The 22,192-nt window shown below is 53.2% G+C and overlaps 2 protein-coding genes across 3 annotated transcripts; one reads left to right on the top strand and one right to left on the bottom strand.

The window, feature by feature from the left end:
* Window positions 1-109: 109 nt before the first annotated feature.
* MISP3 (MISP family member 3) lies at window positions 110-2,472 on the bottom strand. 2 transcript variants are annotated; one of them, XM_049877153.1, is made up of 3 exons: window positions 1,301-2,471; window positions 761-834; window positions 110-515 (listed from the first exon to the last, which is right to left on the bottom strand). In XM_049877153.1, exons 1-3 carry the CDS (start codon window positions 1,860-1,862, stop codon window positions 498-500), a joined length of 654 nt encoding a protein of 217 aa, XP_049733110.1. In that variant the 5' UTR covers window positions 1,863-2,471; the 3' UTR covers window positions 110-497. The 2 variants fall into 2 exon arrangements, 1 of the variants encoding a protein (XP_049733110.1); XR_007516481.1 differs by having other exon boundaries at window positions 490-515; window positions 761-2,472.
* Window positions 2,473-12,918: 10,446 nt separating this feature from the next.
* On the top strand, window positions 12,919-22,183 carry PALM3 (paralemmin 3). The gene is made up of 8 exons (XM_049877158.1): window positions 12,919-13,030; window positions 15,884-15,932; window positions 17,178-17,258; window positions 17,950-18,092; window positions 18,216-18,300; window positions 20,017-20,062; window positions 20,188-21,176; window positions 21,261-22,183. The coding sequence occupies exons 1-8, from the start codon at window positions 12,990-12,992 to the stop codon at window positions 22,068-22,070; spliced, it is 2,244 nt and encodes a 747-aa protein (XP_049733115.1). The 5' UTR covers window positions 12,919-12,989; the 3' UTR covers window positions 22,071-22,183.
* The last annotated feature ends 9 nt before the right edge of the window (window positions 22,184-22,192 follow it).

The raw sequence follows: 22,192 nt of genomic DNA, 5'->3' as shown, positions 1-22,192 counted from the left end.
TAGGGCGATAAAAGCGCAATACTGCAAACTGGACCGCGTCTCCCGCGGGTTTCTCAGGCCTCCCTTCGTCTGCCGCGCTCCGGCCTTACCCCAGGCGAAGAGGCCCCAGAAGAAAACAGTGTGCATTGCCCAGGAAGAAGGGGCTTTATTGGGGAGTGGGGGGGGGCAGTCGAGGCAGTGACCCTGGCCCTCTGTCAAGGCCCGAGGGAGAGGTTGGTTGGGTTTGCAGAGTTATGCCGAGAAGGGCTGGACAGTTTCACTTACAGGGATGGGGGTATGGTCAGGTTCCCAGAGGGGACTAAACAATTTTATAGAAGGGACTGGTCAATTTCATAAAGTCAGGTTCAAGGATGTAATAGTCGATTTCATTGTTCCCTTTGCGGTCAGCTGAACCCTCTCCAGGCCTCCCCGCAATCCGGGGGCACTCCTGGGGCACCCCCGACCCGGTTGTCCGACGTGAAGGTTCCTTCCTCCGGAGGTTCCAGCCTGCTCAAACCTCAAGGCTTGCGCTCCTCCTGGGGAGAGGGGGCCAGACGGAAGGCCGGCCTCAGGGACCCGCGCACCGCGATGGGGACGCCCAGTTCAGGGTGGGGCGGTTTGGAACTCAGGCCCACTGCCTCCTCTTCACCCCGTGGCGGCGCCCCAGCCTTAGTTGTGACGCCTCAGCGGGAGTAGACATGCGCCTTCCCTGACCCAGCGTTCTGGTGCGCAGGGAGGGGGGAACGACAAGCGCTCGGGCACGGTGGTAAGGGGCTCCTACCTGCTCCAGGCAGTTCTCTGAAGCCTTCCTGCGCGGGGGCCAGATCACCGCCAGCTTTCCGTTGCCCGTACTCGCTGCGGCGGAAGGGGGCGCTCAGCCGGGGCTGCCCCTCCTCTCACCTGCTAGTGGCGGCCAGGACCGAGGAGGCCAGCCGTGCCCCTTAAACATACATAGGCGTTCACCCCCCTCCTCCACCTGGAGACCTCCATCTAGCCCTAGGAAACCAGAAACATGAGGGAGGGGGGAGCCCGAAAGTTCAGAGACAGGACCCAGGATAACAGAAGCGAGGCAGAGGTTTCTGGAATCCAAAGAAGAGGAAGGCACCTGAATCCCTGAGCCTAGGGAGGTGGATCTTGGAGTCGTCCACTCGGGGTTGGGGGTGGAGTACCCAGGAGGGGGCAGGACACAGAATTGAGGAGTCTCAACCCGAGCAGGAACCCCGAGAATCGGAAGGACAGAGGAGGGGCCACTGGAGTTGGATAGTCGGGGGGCGCGGCTGGAGCCCCAGGGGGCCCCGGCATCCTGGCACCCGCGTCTCACCCGTGAGGCTCGGCGCGGGCTCCTTGAACTTGGCGGTGCCATAGACACTACGCCGCAGGCGCTGCAGCTCCCGCTCGCGCTCGCGCACCTCGCACACCTCCTGCCGCAGCAGCGACAGCTCGGCGAACTGCGGGGCGCGGGCCAGCACCAGGCACCCGCTCTGCGCGGCCGAGCGCCGCGGGCCTTCAGGTTCAGGCGGCCGCTGCGGGACCAAGCCGCCCGACGACGAGGGGCCGCGCTCCCCGGCGGCCTCGAAGAATCGCCTGAGCTCGCCGAGCGGCTGCGGCAGTGACCTGGAGCTTGGTTCGGGGGAGGCCGAGCGCGCTAGCGCCGCCTGGCGGTGGGCCTCCCGCTCGATGTCTCGCTGCATCTGCGCGCCCGCCCGCGCGCGCTCCAAGGCGCGCGGGAGCGCGGGGCCGGGCCCTGGCCGGCTGAGCACTGGCCGCACGCGCAGCTCGACGAGTTCGCTGCCCGCGCGGCCTGCGCTCAGGCCTCGGCTCCGGCGCAGGCTCTCCTCGCGTTCGCAGCTGCGCCGGATTTCGCGCTCGATGGGCGTCTCCATGAGCGGCTCCTCTGGGGACGGTGGGCGGGCCTCGGGGCGCAGTGGAAAACGCGGCTGGGTGGCTTCCGGGCCTGACCCCGAAGAAGGGGTCTCGGGATCCTGAGGGGGACACTGCCCCGAGACCTCTGCACTCCGCGCTTCGGACGGCCCGAGGTCTTCGCTGCCCGGCCCGGGGTTCTCTGAACCCCCGGCTGCGGACGACCTGGGACCCTCTGCGTCCTGCCCTGCTGGTGACCCGCAGACTTGGCTGTCTTCCTCGGGAGTCTTGGCGCCCTGCTCTGCAGAGGGCTTGGGGACCTCGCCGGCCGGCCTGGGGACCTCGGTGTTCTGCTCTGCGGCAGGCCTGGGGACTTTTCTGTTAGGCCCAGGGGGCTCGTGTCCCCACTCTTCAGACGACTCCAGGGCTCCGCCCTCCGGCCCGGGGGCCTCGGCGTCCAGTGGTGGGAGCAGCTTGGAAGCCTCCGTTCCCAACGCCGGGGTTGTAATGTCCAGAGCTGGGACACCGTGCCTTGCGCGGCACCTGTGGCCACAGTCGCCGCCCGTAGGTTCCAAGGTGTCGCCCGCACTGCCCGCTTCTCTGACCCGCCTCTGGACTCCAAGAACCGCCTCCTGGAGCAGGGCCGGGCACCACCCCCGGCACCTGCCGGGAAATTTTCGGCCCCGCCCCTGCCCCGCCCTCGGGGCGGGGCGACAGCGTGGACCACCGGGTTTAGTCAACTGGCCGGTCCGAGGCCGGCTCCCGGCACAGGGCTTCCGTGAAGAGGGTTTCTCTAGATCCGGTCCACTACCTGGGGGGACGACTCTGGGTGCCGTGTTCGCCCGCCACTGGAAGCCACCCTGGCACCTCTGCGGCCCCACGTCCCCGTCATTGCCCAGGAGGCTGTCCCCAACTGTGCGCCGAGCTGGCCTTCTGGCGGGAGTGTCCACTGAAACCATCTTTTTGGAGCCTTGCCAGCCCCTCCCAACTCGTGCCCAGCCCGCGTGCAGCGACCCTCCTGGCAGTGGAGCCCTCCGCGTTCCACCCCTGCCGCCACAGCTCGGGCCTACAGGGCGCCTGGAGCCGGCTCTCGGCGTGCCTGGGTCTTCCTTTCAGTCCCTGGCATCAGCGAGGTTCCAAGTGGTTGTGGCCGTCCTTGTCAAGCTCAGAGACCGCTTCACCTCACCCTCTCCGGGAAGAAGTCCGCCAAGCGTCCTCGGCCAAGTGCACTCCCAGGCTGAGAAAGGAGAGACCTACACAGCGCGCCCAGGTTGTGGTTAAAAGATGGTCGGTCACTTTGGGCAGCTGGGGAGGCCCTGATAAGGCAGAAGGCATGCATCCAGGCTAGCGGAAGGGAGCAGCTCCCTGAGATTGAGGCTACATCATGTTCAAGGGCAGGATCCACACCCCACCCACCCCCAAGGACAGTCTCCACTCTTCCCAGAATCTGGCCCCCACCACTATGGGGTGGCTGGGGAGAAAGAAGTAGTTACCTAGAGAAAGCAGGGGTCTACACAACCTCAAACCAAAAACCAAAACCTGTTGCCTACGAATCAGTTCTGACTTATCGCGACCCCATGTGTTAGAAAGGAAAACTGCTGTGTAGATTTTTCTTGTCTGTAATCTTTATGGAAGCAGATCCTCTCAGGCTTTTCTTTCAAGGGACGACTGGGTGGGTTTGAACTGCCAACCTTTAGGTTAGTAGTCAAGCGCAAACCATCTGTGCCATCTAGGGACCTTAGAAAGCCTTATTGGAACCCCCAGTAATCAACTACCTGATTACACCTTACCCCAATCCCTGGCTATGGTGATGCCCCTCCCCTCTTCCACCCTCTCACTCTACCCCCTTTTAGATCCCAACTTCCAGCTGCTGCCCTCCTCCCTCTGACCATCTGACCCCTCCCACCACCACCATCTCCTCATTGGCCTAATGGAATCGGTAAAACCTGGATTATTACCATTTATTACCTGTGGGAACTTGAACAAGGTGAGGGCCTTCTCTGAGCCTCAGTTTCCTTATCTGTAAAACCGGGATAACAGTGTGGTCTTCGTGATCTAGTGCTGCTATAACAGAAATACCAGAAGTGGATGGCTTTAACAAAGAGTTTATTCTCTCACAGTCCAGTAGACTAGAAGTCTGAATTTAGGGCACCAGCTCTAGGGGAAGGCTTTCTGTCTCTGTCGGCTCTGAAGGAAGGTCATTGTCATCAGTCTTCCCTTGGTCTGGGAGCATCTCAGCGCAGGAAGCTGAGGTCTAAAGGATGCACTCTGCTCCCAGCACTGCTTTCTTGGTAGTATGAGGTACCCATGTCTGTCTGCTCCCTTCTCTCTTTTATATCTCAAAGAAATTGACTTAAGACACTAATCTTGTAGATCTCATCAATATAACTGCCATTAATCCATCTCATTAAATCGTAGTGATAGGATTTACAACACATAGGGAAATCACATAAAATGTTGGATAATCACACACTACTGAGACTCATGACCCAGCTAAACTGACAGATGTTTTGGAGGGACACAATTCCATCCATGACAGGTGCCAACTCGCTTCTGAGGTTATAAGTATATATTCTTATATACTTCTTGAAAGGGCTGTCTCACATACTCTCTCCAGTTCATCATCTCTTGTTCTTCCTCCAGCCATGCTAGCCCTCCCTGCTGAGGCTTCCCTGTTCTCAGGACACCAATAACCACCCTTGCCAGATTCAGTCACTGGCTCCTTCTCTGTCCTCATCTTCTCAGATGGTTAACTTTATGTGTCAACTTGGCTAGGCTATGGTTCCCAGTGGTTCTACCAAAACTACCATCTGTGGACTCACGGAATGCCTTACCCACTGTCATGGTATCCCACACAGCATTGCCTCAGATCAAGGAACTCACTTCCCAGCAAATGAAATGTGGCAATGGGCCCATGCTCATGGAATTCACTGGTCTTATCATGTTCAAAGCCGAAAGAGAAGAATACGCTCGGCATTTCTCATGCCAAAAGAACTGAAGAAAAAATTCTAGCCTTGAGTTGCAATTTTGAAGAATTCTACAGCCAAATATTAAACGACACAGGAAGCATCAAAAGCAGAGGGAAGGAATACATAGAGTCACTGTACCAGAAAGAATTGGTCGTTGTTCAGCTATTTCAGGAGGCGGCATATGATCAAGAACTGATGGTACTGAAGGAAGAAGTCCAAGCTGCACTGAAGGCATTGGCGAAAAACGAGGCTCCAGGAATTGATGGAATACCAATTGAGATGTTTCAACAAATGGTTGCAACATATATATACTCTATAATGCAATCAAATTTTCATGTTGAGCTTTAGACTGTGTTTAGTTGGGTTTATCATTTGCCACTGTCCATTTTACCACAACTTTTCTATTTCTAAGCTTTCTAAGCCATTCATCTCATGGTTAACTGGTTTTCTCTGTTGGATTTTTTTTTTTTTTTCAAAATGGGTAAAGGGCGCTATATTTCATTAACTTTTCACGTTTAAGAACGTCCTCTGTGGCCTTTTTATTGAACTAATAAGTTGTTTTGGTATAATCATTTTAGCAAATCATTTTATTTTTTTTAACCAAAAACCAGTTGCAGTGGAGTTGATCCCAACTCGTGACAATCCCAGGTGTGTCATGTATAAATTTTTGAGGAAGAGACTAATTTGCACTGTAAACTTTCACCTAAAACACACACACACAAAAAAGTATACTAAATGCAATGTGGTATCCTAGATTGGATCATGAACATGAAAAGGATATTACTGGAAAAGCTACTAAAATCCAAATGAAGTCTGAAACTTAGTTAATAGTAGCACTCCAATGTTGGTTTCTTAGCTGTGACGAATGAATTGTGGTAATATAAGATGTTAATATTAGGGGAGACCGATGAACAGTTGATGGGAACTTTTTTTTTTTAATTTTTATTGTGCTTTAAGTGAACATTTACAAATCAAGTCAGCCTCTCAAACAAAAATTTATATACAGCTTGCTATATACTCCTAGTTTCTCTCCCCCTAACGAGACAGCACATTCCTTCTCTCCACTCTCTATTTTTGTGTCCATTCGTCCAGCTTCTGACCCCGTCTGCCCTCTCATCTCCCCTCCAAACAGGAGCTGCCCACATAGTCTCATGTGTGTGCTTGATTCAAGAAGCTCACTCCTCACCAGTATCATTTTCTATCCCATAGTCCAGTCCAATCCCTGTCTGAAGAGTTGGCTTTGGGAATGGTTCCTGTCTTGGGCTAACAGAAGGTCTGGGGACCATCACCTCCAGGGTCCTTCTAGTCTCAGTCAGACCATTAAGTCTGGTCTTTTTACTAGAATTTGAGGTCTGTATCTCATTGCTCTCCTGCTCCTTCAGGGATTGTCTGCTGTGTTTCCTGTCAGGGCAGTCACTGGTTGTAGCTGGGCACCATCTAGTTCTTCTGGTCTCGGGCTGATATAGTCTCTGGTTTACGTGGCCCTTTCTGTCTCTTAGGCTCATAATTACCTTGTGTCTTTGGTGTTCTTCATTCTCCTTTGCTCCAGGTGGGTTGAGACCAATTGATGGATCTTAGATGGCTGCTTGCTAGCGTCTAAGTCCCCAGATGCCACTCTCCAAAGTGGGATGCAGAATGTTTTCTTAATAAATTTTATTATGCCAATTGACCTAGATGTCTGATGGGAACTTTTTGTATTGTCTTTGGAGCTTTTCAGTAAATCTAAAATTATTTCAAAATAAGTTTATTTTTAAAAAATTGGGGAAAAAAAGACTCAATTACAGCTCCAGCTTGGTGGCAATACCTTGCAGGGCTGGGTCAATGTTCTCCAGGAGGCTGTATACGTTCACAGTCAGCATCCAATACATGACGCTGTTTCTCCCATAGCCAGGATTCACCCGTCCAGGAATCAAGGAGTGGAAAAGGGAGTGGCACTACTTACTATTACCCTCAGTGATCCACTTGCAAAATTTGTGCATCCTGTCCCTGCAACCCTATGCTCCCCTGGTCTAGAGGCATTAGCTCCAAAGGGAGGAATGCTCCCACCTGGAGATACAACACTGATTCCTTTGAAATGGAAGTTAGGAATGCCACCTGGCCACTTTCCGCTCCTAATGCCTCTGAATCAACGGGTAAAGAAGAGAGTTACTACACTGGCTGATGTGATTGATCCTGATTACCAAGGGGAATGGACTGTTTTTACACAAGGAGGTAAAGAGAGTATGGAAGACAGGAGATCCTTTAGGGCATCTCTTAGTATTACTATGCCCTGTGATGAAAAGCCTATGGAAAACTATAACAACCCAGTTCAGGCAGGATTACTAATGGTCCAGGCACTTCAGGAATGAAGGTTTGGGTCACCCCAGCAACCAAGAAACCATAACTAGCTGAGGTATTTGCTGAGGACAAAGAGAATAAAGAACGGGAGTAGAAGAAAGTACTAGCAGGACCACATGACCAGTTGGAGAAACGAGGACTGTGAATGTTATGGATATTTCTTCCTTATTTTGTTATGAATATGTTTGTGTATGTGTATATATATAAAATATCTTTGTTTACTTCCCTCTTAGCCCATTATTTATCATAAAATACAAGATGTGAAAGAAATGTGTTTTCAGTTGTACACATATTAGTGCTATCACGTTAGGCGGCAGTATGACTTTGTAATTGTCTTTATTTGGAGATTATGTATGATTTAAAGGATGTGTATAGGTGCCAAGTCGACAGGAAATTGGACTGTGATGGTTAATTTTATGTGTTTACTTGACCGGGCTATGATTCTCAGTGGTTTTGCCAAACACTAGACTAGTTGTTGTTCTATAATGTAAGCTCAAGAAATATAATGTAATCACTTTCCATAATGTAATCTAATGTAATGTAGCCAGTCAATCCTTTGAAAGGAGTTCCTTAAGATGAGGTCTGCCTTCAGACTATAAATAGATATTTTGGCAGAACTTGCTGTCCACACTCTTCCAGTCCCCTGACCTATTGATCTTGGAACAAAAGCCTACAGAAGTCTCCAGCCTGCACCTGACCTACAGACTTTGGACTCGCCAGACCTCCACAATCCCGTGAGCCAGCAGAAGTCTCCAGCCTATCGTCTGACCTGGTTCTGCTTCCCCAGAGAACCCTGACTAAGCCATCTTCTTTGACCTCTCAGCCTTAGCTCCTCGGTTCTCTTGGCTGCAAGGACACCACCCTCTCCTGGTTCTCCTCTTATCTCACAGACAATCCTGCTCAGGCTGTTTCACCTGCATCAGTGAGCTTCCATCCACTCTGGGCTTCCACTGGGTTTGACTGATGAGTGAAGGGAGCCTGAGATCAGGGTGTTTATTCCATGTCCCATGCAGCTCTCTCTCTCCAGGGTCCAGGGGTGTGTTATGGATTGAATTGTGTTCCTCCCCCGACAAGAAAAATTTATGTTGAAGTCCTAACTCCTGGTACCTGTGAAGGTAACCTTGTTTGGAAATAGGATGTTTGAAGATGTTAACAGTTGAGTTACATGAGTAGGGTGGGTTCTAATCCCATCTGAGTGGTGTCCTTATCAAAGAGAAGAGACACGGAGACACAGACAGGGAGAAGACATAGGTATCATGTGATGATGGAGTGGAGTTATGCTGCAACTGCAAGTCAAGGAAGGCCTGTGGCTACCAGGAGCCAGGAGAAACAAGAAACGATCTTCCCCTAGAGCTTTTGGAGACAATGTGACCCTGCCAACAGCCTAGACTGTTAGCCTCCAGAATTATGACACAGTAAATTTCTGTTGCGATAAGCCACCTGCTTTGGGTGGTAACAGTTCCTGGATGTTGCTAGTCTAGGGTGCTGTACTATTCTTTGAGGATCTCCCTACACCATTGTAAGGAGCCCTGGTGGTGGTACGGTTAAGCACTAAGCTGCTAACTGAAAGGTTGGCAGTTCAAACCTACCTAGTGGCTCTGTGAGAGAAAGACCTGGCGATCTGCTCCCATTAAGATTACAGCCGCGAAAGCAGTTCTTCTCTGTAACACATGGAGTCACCATGAGTCAGGATTGGCTTGACGGCACTCAACAACTGGTACACCTTTCTAAAGAGCCTGTTTGCTAAATTCTCATCAATTACTCAGTTTCAGTACACAATCTCTTTTCTGCCAGAAAATCCCCTGACCCTAACAAGTCCAATCTCACAGCTTTAAATACCATCTATATGCTGGTGGGAGCGCTGATGGCACGGTAGTTTAAGAGCTCAGCTGCTAACCAAAAGGTTGGTGGTTTGAGCCCACCAGCCACTCAGCAGGAAAGATGTGGCAGTCTGCTTCCATAATGATTTACAGCCTTGGAAACCCTATAGGACAGTTCTACTCTGTCCTGTAGGGGCACTATGAGTCAGAATCGACTCAATGGCAACAGGTTATATGCTGATGTCTCCAAGATCATATCCCTAACCCCCACCTCTCTCCTGAGTTTTGGACTCATATCCAACAATCTCCAGTCTGACAGATATCTCAGAATGAGTATTTCCAAAATGAACTCTTGATTCCCCAAGCCCTGTTCCTCTCCTATATATATATATAGACAGAGAGTTGGAATTCAGTAAAAATAAAAATGAGCCATTTTAAAATGTACAAATCAGTGGCCTTTGTACCTTCATAAATTTGTACAACCACTCTCTCTATCTGGCTCCGAAACATTTTCATCAGTCCAAAAGGAAACCCCATACCCATTAGGTAGTTACTCCCCATTTCCTCGTCCCTCCACCTCACCCCTCACCCCTTCCTGCCCAGCAATCACCCATCAGCTTTCTGCCTGCATAGATTTGCCTCTTCTGGACATTTCACAGCAATGGAATCCTATAATACATGACCTTTTGTGTCTTACTTCTTTCACTGAGCATGATGTTTTCAAAGGCTATCCACACTGTAGCATGTATTCGAACTTTGTTCCTTTTTATGGCGGACTGATATTGCATTGTACAGATACACCGCTATTGTTCATTCATCAGTTAATGGATGTTTGGGCTCTTCCCACCTTTTGGCTGTTGTGAAGAGTGCTGTTATGAACATGTGTGTACAAGTTTGTATTTTGTTAGCTGCCATGGAGTCAGCTCACGACTCATGGCAGCCCCATGCACAAAGGATTGAACTGTTGTGATCCCTAAAGTTGCCAAGTCTGTCTTAGCCTGGAAGCACCACTGAAATCTGTTCAGCATCACAGCAACATGCAAGCTTCTGCTGACAGACGAGCAATAGCTGTGCTTGAGGTGCACTGGCCAGGAGTACTGCTTGCAGTTATTTGGGGTGTAAACATAGGAGTAGTCCCCACTATGTTTTGGTAACTCTGTTCATCCAGCTCCTCAGGCCAGAAATATAGGAGTCAGCCTATTTCTCTCTTTTCCTCACCTCCCACCTCTGATCCATCAGCAAAGTCTGTTGGCTCAGCTTCTAAAACATCTTCTGAATTAGTTCACTTCTCACCGCCCGTGTCTCCCAGCCACCATCATCTCCCTTCTAGACAAATGCAACAACCTCTGAGTTGCAACTGTCCCCCTCCCCTACAATGGGTCAAGCCCCAGTGCACAGGGTTTTTTTTTTTTTTTTCCCTGTATTAAACTTTCCAGTGAAGTTTAGAATAAAATTTAGAATAAAAATCTAAATTCCCTGACCCGGCGCGGAAGGCCCTGCCCACTTCTCAGATCTCATCTTCCGCCACTCTCCCTCTCCTTCACTCTGTTTCAGCCTTCCTGCTGTCCCCAACACCCCAACTGCATTTCCACCTCAGGGCCTTTGCACTTGCTGCTCCCTCTACTTGGAACGACTCATGACGCAGCTGGCCCCTGCTATTCAGGTCTCAGCTCAATGATCAAGGGGGAAGCATGGGGGTGGGGAGGGGCGGGACTGGGCCATATGGGCCTTATTAGATCACTCAGCCTATGTAGCACCCCCGGCCCTCCCCACCAGCCCCATCCTAGTTATTCTCTAGAACTACCTCTAGGCTGCAGTTACCACTGTTTTTGTTGTTAGCTGTGGTTGAGTCGATTCACGTGACCCCACGTACGATGGAACAAAACGCTGCCCAGACTTGTGCTGTTCCCGTGATCGCTTGCAGTGAGGATTGGACCATTGTGACCCATAGGGTTTTCATTGGCTGATTTTCAGAAGTAGACCACCAGGCCTTTCTTCCTCATCTGTTTTAATCCGGAAATTCCTCTGAAACCTGTTCAAGCCTCCGCTAATGGACAGTAGTCTGCACTTAAGGTGCATTGGCTGGGAATCAAACCCAGGTCTCCCAAAAGGAAGGCAGAAATTCTACCACTGGGCCACTAATGCCCCCTAGCAGTTACCACTCATCACCTTTAGTTTATTTGTCTATTATCTGTCTCCCTCCAGCAGAAAGTGTGTTGCATTACAGCAGCTTGTTTGTTCACTTCTGTATCCAATCACTCCCTCCCATGCATAGAACAGTGCTGGCACATAACAGTTGCTCAAGAATTATTTAATGATACACACTAGGTGCCTACCCCAGTGTTGGGAATAAAGAGGTAAATCAGACTTGTAGGTCAAAGTCAATGGGGGAGACACACACAATTATAACACAGAGCAATCCCACCCCAATGCAATACCCTGGACAAGAGTACAATGGGACATTCACATGCTATATGTCTACGTATTTAAGTTATAAAAATCAAGCTACAAACAATTAAAGGAAATATGTTCTCTCCTCCTATACTTACAAATATACCTTCAGAATGACCTAGAAGGCCAGGTTCAATTTTAAACATTTTTGGAGTCCTACTTTTTTTTTTTTAGGAGTTATAGACTTGAATGTGGAGCAGAGGGAGACCTCAGCCTTCAGTCTCCCCTTCTATTATCACCCCCAATTCTATCCTGCAGAGTAAAGGCCCTTGCACATGCACCTAGGAACACCCCAGCCTGCATGTGGTAGCTCTTTTCACACCCCTCTGTCAACAGCCACCCCTTGGTTACCTCTCAGGCCAGGGGACAGGGGGGCATAGCCTGGCAGTGTGGTCTGTTCTCTGGAGGACCCAGGGACAGGGCCATATGGGCCTTATCAATGAGCTCAGGACCATGTGGGCAGGGATTCTGGGTTCCCAAGGACCCAGAGTATGATCTGGAAGAGTGAGATGCCAGATTTAGGTGGAACGTCCCCTTAGTGCCATGGGAGGGGTCACAGCTAGAGTGAGGCCCTCTAAAGCATCTCAGAGCAAGGGCACCAGAGTGAGGGTCCCAGAGCAAGAGTCTCTGTCCGGCTAAGATCATATTGCACAGTGTGACCAGGACTGTGACAGGGGAAGCATGGGGGGGCAGGGGCTGCAGGAGACCAGAAAGGCCCCTGGCCCAGCCTGGAGAGTAGGAGATGACTTCCCCAGGGAGTGGTTAAATGAACCATTGAGTCAGCTGAGGAAGGATGTGCTGGCCCTTTAAGAATGTGATGGTGGGTAGAGCAGGGACCCTCAAGATTTGGGTGGACTGTTCTCTGGACTTTTCTCACTCTCACTTCCACCCACCCCTAACTCTATCTGAGGGATGTCCAGGGTCCTGGAGGCCACTTTGTCTAATTCACCCATTTTACAGAAGGGAAACCGAGGTTTAGAAACATAACGCAAGTTACCCACAGTTTCCCAGGGTCAAAGCCTCCTGGTTCCCGTCATGCCTAGCCCCTGGTCTCCAGAATCCTCCGGGTGCATGGGCCCTTCCTCTCCCCCACTCCAGAGCCGGGGTGCCAGAAGCGAGGGGTTTGGCAGCGTGGAGCTATGCAAATGTGCACACATGTGCGTAACCCTTGGGGGGCAGTTGAACTTGAGATGTCTGGGGTGCCAAGTGGAGGGGCAGTTCTCTGGGGGGGTCAGTAACCCCCTCCACCCTCGTCAGCATACCTAGCCACGTGTGTGAGAGCGTGTTTGCTGAGAGGCAGCCGAGAGCTGCAAGGTGGCCAGTGGCTGGTAAATAATTGATTAGGACAGCTGATAGTGCCTCCCCAGAACTGCCCGCCAGCCCCCAGCCCCCCTCGCCTGGCCGTTCCCGCCTCCCTCCAGGCCCAAACCAGCTGGACCAGCTCTCCCGGTGCCGCCCTGCCCGCCGCCGCCCCCCCACCCCCACCGGCCTGCCAAGTCACAGCCTCCAGGGCACCTTCAGGCAAGCGGGTGGGTCCTGAACTCAGAGACAGCGCGGTGTGCTTTGGGGAGAGATGGCCCTGCAGAGCCAGGTGTGGTCTTCTGCCATACCTATGTAAGTGCTCAGGGTGGGTGGGGGGGGGACAGTGGGCAGGGCGTGGAAGTGCCCGGGGGGATACTGGCTTTGCTCTGGGGCCAAGAGCCCCAGCTGGTCTCTGTTGAGGGGACCAGGGAGGGTGGAGGGAGGCAGCAGCGAACCCAGGGGGTGCTTCAATGTCCCCCAGCCCCAGGGAGGTGGGTGGGAGGTGTGGACCTCCTCCCCCGCCCCCTTTCTCTGTGGGGATTTTCCACTGGCACTCTGCAAGCCCGAAGTCCAGCCTGGGGGTGGGGCTATGGCTGAGGCTGGGGGGTGCTAGGGTCCCTGGCTCCCACACTCTGCCTCTAGAATTGCCCCTTCAGTGTCCAGGGTGGGAGGAAATGTTTGAGATCCTGCAGAAGTTAACAGCCCCTAAACTGGGAGAGGGGATGGCACAATGGAGGTGATGACCTGTTGGATGAAATGGCCTCTGGACATTCCTGGTGGCAACAGGCCACAGGCCCTGTTCTTGTATAGTTAGATATAAGTAACTTCAAACGGGGTGTGCAGAGTGTTTTAGTATCCTGTGCCTGAGGGCCTTTTAAAGCAAGAGTGTGGAGGGGGTCCAGAGGTTTGTAAAGAATTCTGGAGAAGGGGCTCCCCCCCCAGGGACCCCAATTTGGTTTCTTACCCTTCTGGGTCCCCCATTGCATTATTTACCAACTACAAACCTGGTTGCCTAGCAGTAGGAACCCGATCCCCCCCAGCAAAGAAGAGGCAGAGAGATTACATCTTGGGGGCAGGATCCTGAAGGGGTGGCCTTGGATTCTCCCCCAGGGGCAAACCTATAAACTGGGGGTGGTGGTGTCTTGGCTTTCTTTCAGCAAATATGACTTCAGCCCACTGCCCCAACTGAAATCCAGTTGGGGCCTCCTGGCTGTCAAGCAATATGGGAGTTCCTGGACCCCCACCGTGTTTTAGTGGTTTGAATCTGAGAGCCTTGAGTTCTTTTGTTGACCCAGTGATCTTGGACAATTCTATCTGCCACTTCTCAGAGCCTCAGTTTCCCCATCCGTAAAATGGGGGCAGTAAGATTACTTGCTTCCTAGGATTGTTGAGAGGCTGAAATGAGTTACTCTGTGTAAAGCATTTACAGCAGCGCTTGGCAGGCGGTACCCACTCACTAACAGTTGGCTAATTTTATTCTTGGCTGGAATGTCAACTCAGCAACCAGTCGGCTACAGTGTATCATGATCAGGGCAGACCAGGGACGTGGAGGTGGCTGTGGGAGCCAGCGAAGCATCATCCTGCACTTAGAACAGTATGTATACACAAAGTGCTAAATAAGTGCTGAAGGCACCTTGTTTGAACAGTGTGGTTAAGCAGTTGGCTGCTAACCTGAAGGTCCACAGTTCAAACCCACCAGCCCGCTCTGAGGGAGAAAGATGTGGCAGTCTGCTCCCATAAAGATTACTGTCTTAGAAACCCTCTGGGGCAGTTCTATCCTGTCCTACAGACTTGCTATGAGTTGGAATCGATTCGACCACAATGGGTTTAGTTTAAATAAGTGCTCATCATTATGCCTTCATGGTGTGACCAGGGAAGATCTGGTGGCCCTGCTGGAGTTTGGCCAGCGGGGCTGATGCTTACCCAACAGGGCTGGTGTTCAAATTAATAAGTGCTCTGTGCCTTCTAGATACCAGACTGTAAAGCACCTACATATAGTGGGTGCTCAATCAGTGTCTGTGATGATGAGGTTGACGTGACAATGACTGCCCTCTAAGTGCCCTGTGGTACTACAGTCAGTCTCTGGCTTCCAGGGCACCCAGGATGGGGTCAGGGCAGGGATCTAGGGTGCTGTGAGAAGGGGCAATGAGAGAGGAATCTCAGGTTAAACCTTAAACAGCAAGTCCCCCTCCCCACTCCCAGCTGAGTCCAGACCTAGGCAGTGTGACCCAGTGACCCTTGCCCTCAGGAATGAGGATTGGCAGGTGGAGGAGTTACCATGGTAGTGGCATGTGTCCATGGCAGGATGGACACTTCTTTCCCCAGACTTCCTCACCTCCTGGTGCTTAAGGGATCCTGGGTAACAGGCAAGGACCAGAGAGGGTATAGAGCTGGCAAGTGACACACAGTATGTTAGGGGCCTGGTAGGATTCAAGAGTTCCAGTAGGACGGACTGGGAATGGCTACTATAAATGTTATTAATCATTTGCATTTTTAAAAGTTTTTTTTCATAATTTAACTTCCATTTATTATTTTTCTTTCGTTTTTATTGTGCTTTAAGTGAAAGTTTACAAGTCAGTCTCTCATACAAAAATTTATATACACCTTGCTATATATGGGCAGTTCTACTCTGTCCTATAGAGTCGCTATGAGTCGGAATCGACTCGAAGGCACTGGGTTTTGTTTTGTTTTTTATATATACTCCTAATTGCTCCTCTCCACCCTGTATTTCCGTGTCCATTCAGCCAAAAGTATTATTAATAATAAACCATGCTACTATTTTTGGAGCACTATGTCCTAAGCCTTTCTCTGTTTAGATACTTCTTTACAAGAGCCCTGAGAGGTGGGGGGTCAAGCTATTCCGGTCCATTTTACAGATGAGGATACTGAGGCTTAGAGGGGTGATGTTAGGACTAGAAGGGCTTTAACTCAGGCTTTAATGGTATCTGCTCACTCCCCCTCATAGGACTCTCTACTTCTGCCTGACTCCTCCGGGTGCACAGGGAAACTGGCAAAGAGCCTGGATTTGGTCGGTTTCCAAGCAGCTCAGGGATATTGGCGGTGGGGGCAGGGTGTCGTTCTAGGGGCCGCCCCGCTGAGGCGAGGGGGAGGATGGAGGCTCTGCGACTTCCTCTTCCTTCAGCACCCCCTGCCCTCTTCCCACAGGCCCATGGCCGAGAGCTCCCTCTACCGGCAGCGGCTAGAGGTCATCGCGGTAAGTGAAACTCTACCAGTACACACGCCCCGCACTCCGGGCACCCCCAACCTTGCTCCACTCCCATCCTCGCCTCCCCTCCTCCCCGGGAGTGCCACTGCTCCCGGTTTGCCCGGGCACCCCACCCAAATCCTCAGGCCCCATGCTCCCCAGTTCCTCTGTCTGGTCACCACCACCTGACCTGTCCTGACCTCCCCACCTTCAGAAAGGCAGGGCTGTCGAACCCGCACTCACAGGACCTACACCACCCCACTCGTGAACTCTAGCCTCCCAAATACTCCATCGCTCTGATCTCCCGTTTATCAAACCCCTGTCTCTCAAACTTCGCTGCTCTGGACCCCATCTTTGGACTTTTTTCTCACTGACCTCCATCTCTGACACCCGTCTCTCTGATTCTGTGTCCTTCCCCTCCTCATCCCGTCCCTCTGACCTTCATCTCTCGGACGGCCCCATCTCTGCACCCCCATGACTCTGTCCCCCAACTCATTAAACCCCCTATTTCTGACCTCATGTCTAGACCCCGATCTTTGCACCCCTATCTCTATGGTCTCCATCTCTTTGGACCCGGACCGGTGCACCCCCATCTCATTAACTCCCATCTTTCTGACCTCCCAACCCTACACTCCTTCTCTCCGGACTCTCATATCTCTGGACCCCAACCGCAGCACCCCCATCTCTGACTGCCCCGTCTTACTAACCTCCGTCTCTCTGAGAGCCCCCATCTCTGCACATTCTGTCTTTCTGGACCCCAACTCTGTACCCCTGACTCTCTGGACCTCATCTGGACTTCGGTCTCTCTGGACCTCTCCCTGCACCCCCGTCTCTGAACCTCGTCTCTGATTCGCTTCATCTCATTAACGCCCATTTATGTGACCCCATATCGCCGACCCATGCAGCTCTGACCGCCCCCCACCCCCCCCCCCCCCACCGCAACTCCTCCTCCCAAGGTACTCCAGGTACAGACTCCCATCGCGCGCGGGCGCAGCCTCCGCAGCATCTCGGGCGCGGCCGGCCCCGGCCTGCCCCGCCCCGGCCCGCCCCGCCCCTCAGCCCCGCCCCCCGCAGCCCCACCCCCGGCGGCTGCTGAGTCAGCGCTGCCACCGCCCCCTCCTCGCCCCCGCCCGACGTGCGCCTCGCGGCCCCGCGGGGCCCACGGCCCAGGAGTCCTGGGGAAGGCCACTGTGGGGAGGCGGCGGCGTCCGGCCCCGACCCGCCCGCGGGCAGCTCCAGGTCCGCTGTGTGCAGGAGAAGCGGCGGCTGCAGGAGGAGATCCGCGCGGCGCGCCTGGAGCTGGAGGAAGAGAAACTCCGTGTGGAGCGGCTCAAGGTTGGGGGCACCTGCCCAACCTGGGGAATGAAGTGAGGTGTCTGTGCGAGTCGGATGTGGGACAATAGGAGCCTCTGTCCAATCTGCGAGGCTGGGGACGTTCGTCTCAGCTTCTAGGGTCTTTTGTCCCTGGCTGGTGGGGGGGCTTGAGAAGGATATTTGTTCCACCTTTGGGAAGAGGATGGGGACAATGGAAGTGTCTGCTCCAATTTTAGGGGAATGAAAGGAACTCCAACCAAGCTTTGGGATGAGGGGGATACTGATTTCACCTTTGGGTTGTCTGTCTCAGCCTGGGAGGGCTGTGGGGAGCAATGGGGTGTCTGTCCCAGTCTGGGAGGGCTATGCAGAGTGATGGGGTGTCTGTCTCATCTGGGAGGGCTGTGGGGGGGGAGTGATGGATGTCTATGGCAGCCTAGAGAGTTGGCGCCATTGATGGGTTGTGTTCAAGCCTGGGAAGGCTATGGGCTGGCACTGTTGGTGTCTGTTCCCCTGGCAGTATTGGAGGCCCGGTGGGTGACTGGGCGGGGGGGCAATGAGGGCATGTACCAGCCTGAGGGAGAAACAGGGTGTCTGTCACATCTGGGAGGTTGTGGGGTGATAAGAGATCTGCCCAGCCCAGAGAATCCTGGGGGGACCCCATGTGGAGTGGGATAGCCCTCATGCCCAGCCCCAGCTTCCTTCCCACGCCCAGAGGAAGTCTCTCCGGGAGCGTTGGCTGATGGATGGGGCGGCTGAGGAAACAGACTGGCCCAAGGATCCCGCCTTGCAGGAGCCCCAGTCACCTGAGGGCCAGGCCCAGGCCCGCATCCAGAACCTGGAAGACAACTTGTTTACGTGAGTGGGACCCCACCTACTGGCCCTGCACCACCCAGCTCTGCCAGGAACCTGGGCCCACTTCAGGGACGTGGCAAGTTGGGCCTGGGGTCCTGGCTCCCAGCAGCCTCCTCTCTTTCTCAGACTCCAGTCTCAGCTCCAGCTGTTGCAAAGTGCATCCACAGGTGCCCAGCACAAGCCCTTGGGCAGGCCCATCTGGCGCAGACAGGTGAGGAGCCAGGGGAAGGTTTGGGAGGAGGGGTAGTCAGCAGGGCCAAGGCAGGACACCTGCAAGTGCAACTTAGCTGCTAGATCTGGATTCGAATCCACCCTCTGCTATTTGTTTCCTCTGCGACTTTGGGCAAATCGCTTACCCTGCCAGAGCCTCTCTTTCTCATCTCTTAAATGGGAATAATAACAGCATACACTTCAAAGAGCTGTTGGGAGGGTCCGTGAGCCCATAGCCTCGTGCTTGTAACAGCACGAGGGAAAGCTTTGATAAAGGTTACCTAATAGGGTAACCTATAGGTTACCTATAGGGTAGTTATGAATTGGAATTCACTCGATGGCAACAGGTTTGGTTTTTTTGGGGGGGGGGTAGTTTAATGTAGCCCAAACGAGAACTATAGTCAGAAGATGTGGGTGGGAGGTCACGGGACTCGGTCTTGGAGGTGGGAAAGGGTCACCATGAGATGTTCTCCAGTTTTGAGGCATCCATTTGAGTTTTTGTCTTTTTTTTGGAGGGGCGTTAACACCTTTAATGAGTTTTCATTCACATACCATACAACACACGGGGTTTTGAAAATCGGGGCACTTCATGTTAAAATGTGGCTTTCTGGTGACATTTGGTTCTGGCAAGGTGTGGGTTTTCCACAGTCCCCACCTCTCCCTAGTGTCTCATTTTAGCTTCCCTCTGTCTGTAGGGAGCCAGAGGGGAGGGGGCCCATTCATTGGGGTGGGAAGCACTTGTTCAGTTTTGAGTATAAGCCAGGCGTTCATTGCTGCATGGGCTTAAGGCGTCCTTCCCAGGCCTAGGAGCTCATTAAAGGGTACTGTGAGATGGGGGAGCCCTGGGCATGGGGGAGCACGAAGGAAGTACCTGAGTGAGGTTGGGGGTTCAAGGAAGACTTCCTAAAGGTAGTGACATCTAAGCTGAATGCAGGTGGGAACCAGGCAAGAGGTCAAAGAGCGTTCCGAGTATAGGAAACAGCCTGTGCAAAGGCCCAGGGGCCGGAAAGCGGGCGATAGGGTCAGAGACCTGCGAGGAGAGCAGTGGGGCTTGGCCTAGGCACCCTACGTGGCAGTCCCCTGCTCCCTTGCCTGAGCTCATCCTCCTCTCACTTCCTCTCTCCCTCTACTCCAGCCACACTGATCCTTTTTTCCTTGAACATGCCTAGCTCATTCTGGCCTCAGGGCCTTTGCACTTGCTGTTTCCTCTGCCTGGAATGAAATGCCTTTCCTTACCTCTTGACTCATGGCTGGTTCCTCTTACGCTTCAGGTCGCTGTTCAGTGTTAACCTCCTCAGAGCTGCCTGGCATATCTTGTATCTAAAGGAGGCACCCCCATCACCTCCCAGGCACTCCCTGGCCCCTCACCTCGCTATATTTTTTCTCCATAGCACTTCTTGCTTCCTGATTTTAAGCTTTATTTATGTTTATTTTCCACCTCCCATCCACTGGAATATAAGCTCCATGAGCAAAAGGCTTAAGGCTCCCTTGTCCAGGCAACCTCAGTATCTGATGGAGTAGGCCCAGCACGTAGGGCCTGATTGAACGAATACAGTATTGATTAAGCTCCTGGTATGCATGAGGCATTGGAGCAGAGGATGATAAGACAGGTACTGGGGAGCCAGTGAGGATGTTAGAGCAGGGGCATATGGGCATGCAGGGAAGGTGGGGGTGGGGCCGAGGGCTGGGCCTGACCTTCTCTCTGCCTTCTCTGCAGGGTCACCGTCCTCTCTCCCAGCCTATCTTGGAGGCAGGTCCTGCAGGTGGGTGTCTGGGATCAGGTTGCCCCCAGATTGAGTGGCCCAAGAGGAGTAAGGATGGGGACCCCTAGGTCCCTGCTCAACCTGTGGCCTCCTCTCTTTTCTCCTTTGCTCCCTGACTGCCCCAGACCCAGCAATTCTAGACAAGAGAGCCTCCCTACCACCTGGACCAACAGGCATGTCCCCGGAGTCCCCATCTGAACCCAGGGAGGAGGCTCTTGGGGCTTTGCCAGCCTTAAGGCAGGTCCCTGGGATGACAGCAGCAGCTTCCTCTGAAGCCAATGGCCCCTGCCCCGGGCTCAGCCCTCCTCCGGAGCAGGAGCTGAGTAAGGGGGTGACAGCGGTGGAGAGGAGGGTGGGTGAGGCCAAAGGAGGGGGTGTGGTGAAGGTGGTGTGGGAGGGGCTGAGGGCTACAGAGGATTGTGCCATGGGGGCCACAGGCCCGGAGCTAGAGGCTAAGGTGGAGGAGATGGTGCTGGAGGCCATTGGGGACAGGCAGGCAGCTGGCAGCCCAGAGCTCCCATCCTGGGTGAAGGAGGACAGGAATGTCGTGGAGGTGGTCTGGGAAGGGGTAGGGGGCACAGAAGGCAGTGACTCAGGGGGCACAGGGGAGGGAGGTAGGGGTTTGGAGGCTGCACAGCAGAGCTTGCCAAGGCTTCCGGAACAGCTGCAGGGAGTGATTTCTAAAGAAGGGGAAGGTTCTCACCGGGGCAGCCCTGAGGGCAATGGGCAGGGGGGCTCTGGAGGCGAGGAGGGGTCTTTCATTTGGGTGGAGAGATTGGCTCTCAGCGAGGAGTGGGAGGAGCTGCTGGTGGAGGGGCCAAAGGGGCCAGGGCAGGTGGCAAGGGAGGAAGAAGATGAGGGCCTATTGGGGAAGGAGAAGGGAGGAGGTGAAGAAACCTGGGAGGTGGAGAGGAGGCGAGCAGAAGAATCACTAGTAGAGAAAAAAGGCGGTGAGGAAGAGCCAGGTACAGAGAGGGAAGAAGCCAAGGAACCATCTGGAATAGAGAAGAAAGGAGATGAAGAAGAGCTAGGGGCAGAAAAGACAGGAGTTGAGGAAACCCCTGAAGTAGAGAAGAAAGGAGATGAGGAACAGCTAGGGACAGAAAGAAGAGGAGTTGAGGAATCAACAAAGACAGAGAGGGAAGGAAGGGAGGAAGGGGCAGAGAGGAGGGTTGAGGAAGCATTGGGAGTAGAGAAGAAAGAAGGTAAGGAACAACTAGGGGCAGAGAAGAAAGCTGAGGAACTATTAGGAGCAGAGAAAAAAGATGGTGAAGAGTCACTGAGGGCAGAAAAGGAAAGAGGTGAGGTACAACCAGGGACAGAGAAGAAAGCAGTTGAAGAATCACTCGTGGTAGAGAGAAAAGGAAGTGAGGAAAAATTGGAGGCACAGAGAAAGGGAGGTGAGGAACCACTGGAGGTAGAGAAAAAAGGAGGTGAGGAAAAATTGGAGGCAGAGAAAAAAGGAAGTGAGCAACCATTGGAGTCAGAGAAAAAAGGAAGTGAGGAACCACTGGAGGCAGAGAAAAAAGGAAGTGAGGAACCGCTGGAGTCAGGGAAGACCCAAGGGGTTGAGGAATATCTGAGTCCAGAAGAGCAGAGAGAGTCAGGGGGTGGAAGGGAACCCCAGGCAGAGGAGGTGAGCGAGGCAGGTACTCCCCTGGGGGCCAAGAAAGAGCCAAGGCCAGAGGAGGAAGAGTTGCAGCCCCAGGAGAAGCAGGAAGGCTCCCTGGAGGAGGCAGCAAAGCTCCAAACTCCTGCTAAGGGGCAGGGCCCCATGGGGGATGCCATGCCCCTCCTGGCAGAGACCGCCACTCCAGAGCAGCCCGCCTCAGAGCACCCTGCTGAGCGCCAGCCACTGCTTCCAGTGGAGGGGCCCAGCGCCAACACCAGTGCCCACCCTGTGCCCACATATGCCCCTGCCCGGCAGCCTGAGCCACCTGCCCCCGCTGAACGCGAAGAGGCGAGGGGCCCTAAGCAAAAGACGTGCCAGTGTTGTGCGGTTATGTGAGGCCGCATCCGTCCACACCCAGCTCCTCTCACAGCTACCTCGGCCTCTTGGCAACCAGCAGCGGGTCCCAGGCACACACCACGGCACCATGGGACTGGCCATGGCACCTGGGAGCCAGCTGG

This window comes from Elephas maximus, chromosome 3 (genome assembly GCF_024166365.1).
Source record: "Elephas maximus indicus isolate mEleMax1 chromosome 3, mEleMax1 primary haplotype, whole genome shotgun sequence".
NCBI classification, from domain to species: domain Eukaryota; kingdom Metazoa; phylum Chordata; class Mammalia; order Proboscidea; family Elephantidae; genus Elephas; species Elephas maximus.
Note: the sequence above shows the minus strand (reverse complement) of the source record. Positions and strands in the feature narration are given on the sequence as shown.

What these genes read in the sequence shown, in the direction of transcription:
- MISP3 (XM_049877153.1), bottom strand. Translation starts at nt 1,862, where the DNA reads ATGGAGACGCCCATCGAGCGCGAAATCCGGCGCAGCTGCGAACGCGAG. An exon ending in GCCCGCGCCGAGCCTCACGG is followed by an intron (nt 835 to 1,300) that starts GTGAGACGCGGG and finishes CTTCCGCCGCAG; the next exon opens with CGAGTACGGGCAACGGAAAG.
- PALM3 (XM_049877158.1), top strand. Translation starts at nt 12,990, where the DNA reads ATGGCCCTGCAGAGCCAGGTGTGGTCTTCTGCCATACCTAT. An exon ending in TGGTCTTCTGCCATACCTAT is followed by an intron (nt 13,031 to 15,883) that starts GTAAGTGCTCAG and finishes CTCTTCCCACAG; the next exon opens with GCCCATGGCCGAGAGCTCCC. An exon ending in CTGGAAGACAACTTGTTTAC is followed by an intron (nt 18,093 to 18,215) that starts GTGAGTGGGACC and finishes TCTCTTTCTCAG; the next exon opens with ACTCCAGTCTCAGCTCCAGC.